The sequence below is a fragment of the Strongylocentrotus purpuratus genome, unplaced genomic scaffold (assembly GCF_000002235.5).
Source record: "Strongylocentrotus purpuratus isolate Spur 01 unplaced genomic scaffold, Spur_5.0 spur5_scaffold_20, whole genome shotgun sequence".
Lineage (NCBI taxonomy): Eukaryota > Metazoa > Echinodermata > Echinoidea > Camarodonta > Strongylocentrotidae > Strongylocentrotus > Strongylocentrotus purpuratus.
In genome coordinates, this window is record NW_022145606.1 from 8,020,818 (window position 1) to 8,031,963 (window position 11,146).

Below are 11,146 nucleotides of genomic sequence, written 5' to 3' on the forward strand. Positions count from 1 at the left end.
CAAACGTTCTTTATGCATCCCTATGTGTATCAATGGGGGAAAAAACAAAGGCGCATTTGTGAATGCCAGTGGTATACAGACGGTCGTGAAACTGCCTTCATGATTCATCCTGCAAGCTCTGATTACAATTGGGACAAAGTGAACATTGTAAGCCCTCATTAGCTTAATTAAACAATACTGACAATAAATGTCATCAGTGACGTAGCTTCAGGGGGGGGGGGGGGAGGGGACGTACTACTAGCGGATTATATGCAGTCAGAGATCGCTAGCAATCTGATCAGTTGGTTTTCGACGAAGTAAAAATCACAACACGAAATGGAGTCCAAAATATCATCTACATGTCATTGTAAAAGGGCCTCGGCTCAAAAAGTAAACTATAGAGTGAAAGCAAGATGACGGCCTCTGGCACGTACAAGCGTTATGGATATAAAACAAAACTAAGCGAATTGAGAAAATCTGCCAATACTAATAACATTTAGCCTAAGGATTTTTTCTTCTCTAAACTTAAAACATTGTGTTATGGAACTGACTGTGTGTTTGGATATTTTTTTCTTACTTGATATCGTGTAAACGATATGGCTTTACTCATTGACACTGTATTTGTTTCACAAAGAGAAAGAAACACAAAGCGACTATGCCTGGAAACCACACAAACCGTTGTCCGATCCACATCACTCATAACATGGTATACAGCCTGACACACTATTAAAGGGCAAGTCCACTCCTAAAATTACTTAGTTTCAATAAAAGCATAAAAATCAGAAGAACCAATCAAACAAAGTTTGAGCAAAAATATGAATTTTTAATGACATGAACAACTTTGAAAATTGCAAGACAAATCTTTGCCTCACTATCCATTTATTGCTTTCTTTATATTGATAATATAAATTTCCGATTTTCCTCCTAAAACTCTTATTTTCTCACACCAGCATCCAAATTGTATTGACACAAATATTTGTATGTGTGGATGCAAGAATATAAAGTAATGTTTACTCAGGTAAATCATGAAAAATGTGAATGTTGATAAACCATTCATACACAAATCAATGATTATGAACATACCTTATTTAGAAAATTTATTAATTCTTCAAAACTCATAAAAGATTTTGTAAAATGTCATGCACGCAATATGATACAAATCATAAAACCTAGGGAAAGGCATGGGGAGATCAAGTTTTGGGGAATACAAAGGGAAATTAATGGGATAAAATATATAAAGCAATTGGTAAATAATGAGGCAATGACGTCACAAACTGATAACCTAATCTGCAAAATGTGTAGTAATTTTCTAAGTTCCATAGTTGTTCATACTATTTTAAAAATCTATAAATTGCTTTTTATTTATTGGATTTTACTCAATGTTTGTTATTGCTCTGTTTCACTTGTTCTTCTGCATCTATTACACGCAAATTATCTTTGGAGTAGACTAAACCTTATCGTGTTACAGTATTGTAAGCGAATAAGATATGTCATGCGGCTGGCCTTGTAGGTCACAGGATAAAGGAAAACACTTTTGAAAGGAAATTTCTGAAAGAAAACGTGGTTTCACGCTGGCAGGTTTTACACAAATCAAACAAAATATATTATGGTAATTGATTTTAACCTGAGGTGCGTAGGTGTTCAGAACCTATAAAAGAAGTTTGTAGAATAGATTCTATTTTTGGAGCGTAGGCCTAATTAGGCTTGTCAGATTTTGGTATTACTTCGTTCCGCTTCGATCAATACATTTCCCACTAATATAATATATGAGCAAACCCAGACAGATCTATAAGTAATGTGAGAAATTGATACATATTCTGGCTTTTGTTTATGACACTTTACCTGATATTCAGGTCCACCATCCTTAAGAAGAGTTTTATACATATGTGAAACATAATGTAGTTCATGACATAAGTGAAACCCCTGAAACGTAAATACCGAACTGCATTTACGCACTTATAGAGATGATTGATAAGCTATCCTTAAAGATGAAGTTGAGTTCTGGTCATGCGTTTGCGTTGTGAAAGAAACGGTGTGGAATCGACTAGAAAAGGTTGATCATCTAGCATATAAGAATTTGTGTGTATTACAAGGTTCTGGAATCGTCAAAATGATAAGAAATGTGGCCAAGTCTTGGTAAAGTTACAAACATTGTACACAGAAAGATGTATTTGGAACTACACGAACACGTGGCGTAAAAATCCTACCCTGGATTTTTACGATGTTACATGACATATTTAGAATACGAAGGCATTTGAAGAGCCATGCTTTTCAGGGAACATTTCTTATCTGATGTTCTTCCACACTTACATAATAAGAATGATAACGCTCACAAATTATTTTTCACCTCTTCCCAGAACTCAACCTTCTCTTTAAACATAAGAGACTTTATCTTTTAAGCTGATGTTGAATAGATTTTGTTTGAAGGCCTTAGTTTTATAGAAACATGTTTTCACAGCGTTCTACATTAGTACAAGAATGTCATAACTAGACAAAGTATATATAGGCATAGATATCAGGCGCGGATCCAGGATTTCTTAGGGGGGGGGGGGGCCCAAATTTGAAATTATGCGAGCCAAAAATTGGAACGTAATGGTGACCAGCAGTGACGTAATGCGCGGGGGGGGGGGGGGGGTGGGTGCAGGGAGGGGCGAGTTTCCCCCTCCCTCCTCGAAACGCGATAGCTTTGACGTTTCATCAAATTATTAGAGAAAGAAGACGATTCATAGTACCGTTCTCGAAAATAATCCTCGTCTGAATTCAGGTTCACCCCTCCCGCGCGAAGCGCGGAAACTTTTATGATTCATTAAATCATTAGAGAAACAAGACGATTCGTTGTACATTTCTCAACTCTTAATCCTCGTCTGAATTCAGTTTTCCCCCTCCCGCGCGAAGCGCGGAAGCTTTTACGATTCATTAAATCATTAGAGAAAGAAGACTATTCGTTGTACCGTTCTCGAAAATAATCCTCGTTTGAATTCATTTTCACCGCTCCCCCCCGGTCCCTCCTGCGCGAAGCACGGAAGCTTTAAAGATTCATTAAATCATTAGAGAAAGAAGACGATTCGTTGTACAGTTCTCGACTCTTAATCCTCGTCTGAATACAGGTTACCCACTCCCGCGCGAAGCGCGGAAGCTTTTACGATTCATTAAATCATTAGAGAAAGAAGACTATTCGTTGTACCGTTCTCGAAAATAATCCTCGTCTGAATTCATTTTCACCGCCCCCCCCCCCCACACCCCGGCCCCTCCTGCGCGAAGCGCGGAATATTTTACGATTCATTAAATCTTTTGAGAAAGAAGACGATTCGTTGTACAGTTCTCGACTCTTAATCCTCGTCTGAATACAGGTTACCCCCTCCCGCGCGAAGCGCGGAAGCTTTTAAGATTCATTAAATCATTAGAGAAAGAAGACGATGCGTTGTACCGTTCTCTACACTAATCTTTGTCTGAATTTTAAAGATGTTCTTTGTCTGCTCCTCTTTTTTTCTACGTCCTCTTCCTTTTCTCTCCTCTTTCTTTTTTTAGGGGGGTGGGGGCGGTGATTGTTTGGGTACCGCCCCCACCGCCCCCCTGGCTACGCGCCTGCGGTCAGATAAACACATTTTGATACCTTGTCCGACCCCAGAAGCTCAGACGTTTAAGGCAATAAATTACGGTCAGACAAGCATTCAGGGGCCCGCCTTAGGGCCCCTGGTGGGGTCGAGGCGGTGGAGCCCCCGGAAGCTCGGGGGTTTTAGGCGTTTAATTACGGTCAGATGAGCATTTTGTTATAATCCTTATTATTTTGTGTCACTGGCAGGACACTATTTGGCGTGGGATCCAGGGGGCGGAGCCCCCCAAAATCAGGGGTTTTATGCATTAAATTACCGTCAACTGAGCATCGAAGGGCCCGTCTTAGGGCCCAAGGTGGAATCCAGGGGGCAGAGCCCCGGAAGCTCAGGGGTTTTAGGCGTTTATTTACCTTCAGATGAGCATTTTGTTATAATCCTTATTATTTTGTGTCACTGGCAGGACACTATTTGGCGTGGGATCCAGGGGGCGGAGCCCCCCAAAATCAGGGGTTTTAGGCATTAAATAACCGTCAGATGAGCATCGAAGGGCCCACCTTAGGGCCCTAGGTGGAATCCAGGGGGTAGATCCCCCGGAAGCTTAGGGGTTTTAGGCATTTAATCACGGTCAGATGATCATATTTTGATGCCTCTTTATTTGTTAACACTGGCAGTTAACTATTCTTTCTTTCTTGCTCTCTTTCTTTTTTTAATTTCTCTTTAATATACTTTTTTTGTTAAAGTGTGGGGGGGGGGGGGGGGGCTCGAGGCTCCCAATTCCCGCCGTTCCTCGGGCCCTGACATGTAGGAATCTCAAGAATCATATTTCTTGCCTGGCTGTAAATTTAGGAATTTGTCATTTTCCAACAAATGCATAAAAAAGTATAATTTACTAAAAAGTGAGAAAAAATCTCGGAAATTATGTAATTTCAGCATTATTTGTAATCCACAATTATGGAATTAGAAATAAAACACGTTTGAATTTGATTTCCCCCAAGCCCCCCCCCCCCCCTCTATCAGTACACCAGTATCTCCTATTTTCCTTTTTTCTTTCCCTTTCCTTCCTTCTCTATTATTTTTTTGATTGGGGGGGGGGCAACAGCCTGGGAGGCAAGGCCCTTTCGCCCCCCCCCCCCGATCTCCTTCTTCCCCCTTTTCTTTTCTTCTTCCTCTTCTTTCTTTCCCTTTCTCTCCTCTTTCCCTTTCCCTTCTTTTCCTTTCTTCTCTTTTTTTGTTTTTTTGTTTTTTTTTTTGCCGGGGGGGGGGGGCCAAGGCCCGCTCGGCCCCCCCCCCCTGGATCCGCGCCTGATAGATATCATGTTTAGGAAAAGGGGCGCGTGTGAGAATAGTAGGGCACTTATCAGAGGTGTAAAGGGGACGAGGCAATTTTACAGAGTAATAGGGGCACCTTTCCTATGTAAAAACGGGCACTTCTTACAAAGTAAAAATGGCACTTTTGGGACATTGGAAAAGAGGAGGCAGTGTGCCCCGTGCCACCCCGGAGGGACGCCTCTATGCGCATTAAATCACCTCCGCCCCTAGGTTAACAACAGATCTTCGCCACTGGTCACCAGTTTTAGATGTAGCGATAGCAAGGCTACAAACCTCTAATTTCAAAAAGTGAACATTGTTACCGTTGACCGACTTTCTAGTGATAGTGTCTTCCTATGGTGATACATACTATCACCAAGTTTTACTGCTTATACCTCTCATTTTTCATAAGATATCAAGATTACAAGGATAAAGTGACCTATGACCTTTAATTTTGTTTCATACGTTTTCCGTAATGATCCTCTCTTGAAATCGCTTAAAAATTGTGATAAATCACTGTGATTACTGTCGGAAAATAAAGTACACAAACACACACACACACACACACACGCACGCACGCACGTTTCAACGCCGAAATGCACAGCACACTGCGGCCGCACGAAATGGACCGGAAGCGACTTGGTCACCAAACTATCCCAGACTGCGTTTGAAATGGGGGCCTGAAGGTAACATACAGGTATTTGTTAACATATCGGGGATAGCGAGAATTCAAATTACTACAATGAACTTTCGTTCCTTTTTCTTCTCTCTTTTAGGACCTTGCACCTAATCCGTTTGATGACAGTGACGTCATTAACAAACTTAGTCTTAAGAAGATGGGGGCATCGCGGAGGGAGCGGTCGTCTAAGTACAAGAACTGGTTGCTAGGAGTGTTACAAAGTAAAAAATGTCATCGGATTCTTGACCTAGCTTGTGGTAAAGGGTAAGTGTAGAAATGCTAACTAATTAAAAGGTAGTCCAGAAAAGCTCGATCTAAACGAACTTTGATAATACTATGTATGATAATATTAGTACAACTAAATTCGACGGTTCAGGGACACAAAGACGTAAATCCATATTTTGTCAAAAATGAGTACTTTCCAGGAGTCATGGAGTTTGGGGTCATGAATTTGGTTCAAATGAAGATATTGGAAGCATATGCGATTCTTAAATATTAAGTGATCGTTGTCGCGGTCGAAATCGAGTCTAAAGTGATTAAATTGTAAATAATAAACTTGTTATGTTGTCTGGCTCCCTCTCAAGGTCAATATATTGATTTATCTATAAAACAATGTTTCTGGACTAAAATCTACAGATTGGCTATTCCCGTATGAAAATTTTATATCACAACTACATATTCTGAGATTTTCATGGTCGCAGCTACCATTGTATGGCCGTAGTCGCTATCTGAAATTCATCAAAATTTACCGGGAGCACCGGTACATTTTTTTATATTCAATTTTTCTCGAAAGCAGAAGTGTTTTAGGGGCTAAATTTACTAGTGCTTATAATACATCCACATAGGCAGCCAAATATATCGAAATTGTAAAGAATCACTATCCAGCCAATTTTCAACATTTCCCAAAACTTTGTATTACCTTTAACATATATATATATATATATATATATATATATATATTATTACCCCAGTCAACGGATTCAGGCTTACATGTATGCACATTCTGCTCTCCCTTGGGAACATTCCAGCTAGGCGTCATTTTTACAAGCGCACAATTGCTAATCTAAGCACATTAGCTTTCGCATCCTACCGGGTACCTATTGAACACCTGGATGGAGAGTGGCAAATGTAGATCAATGCCTTGCTAAAGGCCGTGCCGCGGTGGGACTTGAACCGCGGACCTTGTGATTCACATTCTGGTGACAAATCCACTCGTCCACGACACCTTTTGGAACCGAGTACTTCATATGTACTATATTGAAGCTATGAGGTTGTACTATGCCAAATGTGTTTTATAACTTTGGGATGTTTCAAGTTCAGCATAAACATTAAATAAAATGAGTAGTTTAAAGGAAATGTTCTGGGAATGGTGACAAATATCTTGTGAGCTTGCGGAAGATTGTCTTAGAAGAATAAATACATGACCAGAACTGAACTTTATCGTTGAAAGACGGACTGCTATGTGCACACGTACACTACGTTTCAAATTATTGCCACACCCCCCCCCCCCCTCTACTTATTCCATCACGGTGAGTTCCGGCATAATAAATAACAAGTATTCAATACTCCCCTTTACACAGTGTGGACTCGGTATTCCTGCTCGAGCAGGGAATGGAAGTCGTTAGCTGTGATGATGCTGAAGCGATGCTCGTCTACGCTAGATCAGAGAAAACACGTCTTGGACTTAAAGACTGGGGTAGGGCATGTTTTTTACCCATCCTTTTCATTTAAATATTGTATTATCTTTCCCTCAGTTTAATACTACACACATTAGTAAAACAATACTTAATAATCTGATCCACCATACCCTATTTTTCAAAAGATTGGAATAATCTGTTTTTAATCCTTTTTCTGAAATTATTGCGACGATATGATTTATTGTAGATAGAGTCTATTTGTCATTAGAATAGATCAAACAAGCTCTGAGATTATATCAACACCATATATATATATATATATATATATATATGAATGGGAATATGGCCTTTTTGAGTAAAATCTGCATATTTAATTTAACACTTTCTCTTGTATAAAGTTAACAGCTGTTTTTTGGTTAATGGAATCGTAATGAATGAGTTTGAAATTAGCCCGTTTTGTAAGTTGAACAAAAATTCAATTTAGATGCAGTATAATACATTTAATGATCGTGTGTCACTTGCACATATCAACAAAGGAATTGAAAATAGGTCACAAGTGGATTTGGCCCCTTTTAACATTAAGCAACACACTCACACACATACTTTCATATATATCCATGCAGTAATGATATTCACTCCGAGTTCAAAAAGGTTTTTAAAAGACTTAGATTTTTGTTATTCTATTTCCCTTTTTTTCTTCTTTTTACGTGGCTGTAGTTGTAAAGCGAGCCAACTGGCTGACGTTAAGTGAGGACTTACCAGATCAAGAGCCATTCGACGCCGTGCTCTGCTTGGGAAGTTCGATTTTACACCTAGTGGATTTGCCCCCACAGCTTGGCCTCTATCGAAAGTGTTTGACAAACTTTAGGAAGTTCTTGAAACCAGGTGGATTATTACTGATCGACCACAGGAACTTGGATTCGATGCTCGATCATGGCATTGCTGTGAATAAGAACATTTATCATAAGGTTTGTGTGCTTCAAATGTGTCCTCTCAAGTTGTTACATATTCCATTCCGTTTGATAGCGATTACTACAGAGGTTCTGCTTGGTTTTGTTTTCGCTTCAGAATCCAGGTTTAGATAAGTTTCGGAAATCGTAATTTCAAAGGATTGAGGACAAAGAGCATTTTCGAAATTTAACAATTATCCAAGCTAGATCCAGCAGTATCAATAAGTTAATAAGACACCATCAACTATTGTTATACAAAAAGTGCATTATTTGTTTTATAAGATGGGTCGGCAATACAGTCTTACGATATAGTCTAGATCTAGAGTATATATGGATTTAAAGCCCGTCTGAACTAGTTTGTCCAAGGCGATTATAATTCCCTGCAAGGTCACTGACAGGTGGTTATACCATCAAATTGACTCTCAATTAACATGAAAAAAGGGATCATGGGGGACCAACAGGCACCGGTTAGGCATCGTTTGCTATATAGAGGGCGCAAGTAGCTATAAGTAGTACAGTGGTGCTTTAAGATATGATGGATATTATATTATTATTGATCTTCTAAAAGGAGATTCAGCCAAAATGAAGTTCCAATAAGCGTAGGGCCAAATATCATGCTTAGCTTTTGAGCTGCCTGCCACTACCACACACACTTTAAGCACACCTTGTTTATTCGAAAGATTTTGATATAATACACAATATTTCAGAGGTGTTTTTATTTTATTTGTAGCGGTCGCCCCTTCAATTGGAGGGGCCCTTTTACCGAAAAATAGGTTATTGTATTACATTTTAGGGAAACCTTGACTACCATTAGTTTGGTGTCATATGAAAAGAAAATAAATCATCTACATTTTAATACGAACTTTAACCGGATTAAGATAAATTAACATCGCAGTTAAAAGTAAAGAACATGATTTGTGTGTGTGATTAAAATAGAAAAAATTTGCCCATGTACAAGGATAATATATTGTGCAAAGCACAGGCAAATATATCCTGGGTGTAATTGTCCTAGAGGGTAATTGTCCAAAGGGGTAATAGTCCTAAGGGGGTAATTGTCCTAGAACCACTTTGATATTGTCATTTCGAATTACCCTGGAACTTGACGTATAACAACAAACGATAATGAATTAAGATTTTGTTCTTCAGTTCTCCTAAATACCCCAACGGCATTTATGTGAAGCGAAAAATATTATTCTACTAATAAACCCTTATTAAACATAAAACATATTCCCTTTACATAAATGTACATGCACCAATAAATGAATAAAGAGGTTGTACGCCTTTGTTTGAGGGAGAGTAAATTACCTCGTTCATGATAACACTGAAAGATAGCTTTAGGCTAAAGTAACAAACTTATTAAATATAAACCTCTGTCCTTTCTTTTCAATCATTTTACTAGGTAGACACTGTTTCGGATGTCTCGATGGAAGTGATAGAAAAAGACGGCGTTCGTCAGCGAGTAGACATCATTTACCACTTGGTGGTAAAGAGTGATGAAACGGGTAATACAAATTTAGAAAAGTAAGTGGAAAGTAATGTAATTTAATTTATTAGGGCAAGTTTACCCGAAGCGCCGTTAATTTGTTTCAAAAGTTGAAAATAATGTATAAATCAATGTCTTATTATGGAAGATTGCAAACCCCATTCGAGAGGACACTTATATATTGTATTTAATAATTACAAAAACTAGCATTGCTGTTTAATACGGCGTAGGCATTCGAAAATTGGCAACCCAACATTCAATCAGTATCGACATAAGTACATGTATAAACATTGTTATCTCATCAGTACCACTTTTTTACACATTAATAACCATTTACCTATGTATGTACTTAACAGGGTATTGATTCCGATAGCTCCCGTCCACGTTCACGAGTTCACTGCACTACTCAAAGAGATGTTTGGATCAAATTGCAATTACTCCCTCTATGGTGATCTTGAACTACAGGAGCATGTTGACACAGAAGATACGGCCTATTTTCAACATGTTGTGCACGAATAGATTAAAGTCTACTTTACGATAACAGTGAGAGGGCTCTGTCACTATCATGTGTGTTAAAGGGATCCGGTAACTTTGTCTCAGATTCTGAAACACAATCCTCGATTTAACTCATGCTTCAATGATAATTATAAACCTTTAGGTCAGTCAGAAACCCCGTGACTTTTACAAGCCGTTTGATTATCAAGATATTTATGATTAGAAATCATAACCAAATTTTGCGTTTTCCTAACGGTTTTCATAACACTACAATCTATTGGGAAAATCGAGTATGGTCAAACCGGTCACTCAGACATATTTTTGCTTTTTTGAGGCACTTTTTGATCATTTTGAAGCGGGATTTTTTTAGGGCTTCAATAATACACCATATCACAGGCACTGAAAACACGTAAGGCCGTGCATCTCAGATTTAAAGATGCCTTTAAAGGGCAATCTAACCCTTGTAACTAGTTAATTGGTAATTTGTATACTTGCTTAATTATTTTAATAAGATATATGAAATGGGCGGAAAAAGAGCCTTTAGTTTACAAGTGCATAGACACTTTCTTTATTCTTTGATGAAGCATTGTCATATTTAAAGACGACACATCAAATGAAGCTTATGAGGAAAAAAGGAGAATTTCAGTCAATTGTTCTTTTACAGAGAATGTCAGTTAGGACTAATTAATACTTCCATACCACATTTTTCTTTTTATTACATCAATATTTCTTGTTGGTACGATGATGTTAAATCACTTGGCGGTTTAGCGTTCAAGCTAACTTTAGCTATTTTCCTAGACTTACCCTGAAAAAAATTAAAATCTTCAGGTAGAATTAAAAACCAAAGTGTAACGAGTATTCATTACAACAAAATAGTTATGACAAAATATATCGATGCAGTACGTTGGCAGCTGGTGTTAGGAATTGATGTGATCTGATTTGACCTGCCAAAATATAAAATGGTGAAATCGATTTGAAATAGTTTTGAGGTCGAAGATCTGATGTTAATTTTGATGTTAACTATTAGAAAAGTGTTATAGAAAATGTTTTCCAATAGTGAA

The 11,146-nt window shown here is 38.3% G+C and overlaps 1 protein-coding gene across 1 annotated transcript; it reads left to right on the plus strand.

Annotated features, from left to right (window-relative positions):
• Window positions 1-5,632: 5,632 nt before the first annotated feature.
• LOC579000 (glycine N-methyltransferase-like) lies at window positions 5,633-10,268 on the plus strand. The gene is made up of 5 exons (XM_030994066.1): window positions 5,633-5,784; window positions 7,101-7,216; window positions 7,875-8,125; window positions 9,507-9,628; window positions 9,947-10,268. Exons 1-5 carry the CDS (start codon window positions 5,678-5,680, stop codon window positions 10,107-10,109), a joined length of 759 nt encoding a protein of 252 aa, XP_030849926.1. The 5' UTR covers window positions 5,633-5,677; the 3' UTR covers window positions 10,110-10,268.
• Window positions 10,269-11,146: the final 878 nt, after the last annotated feature.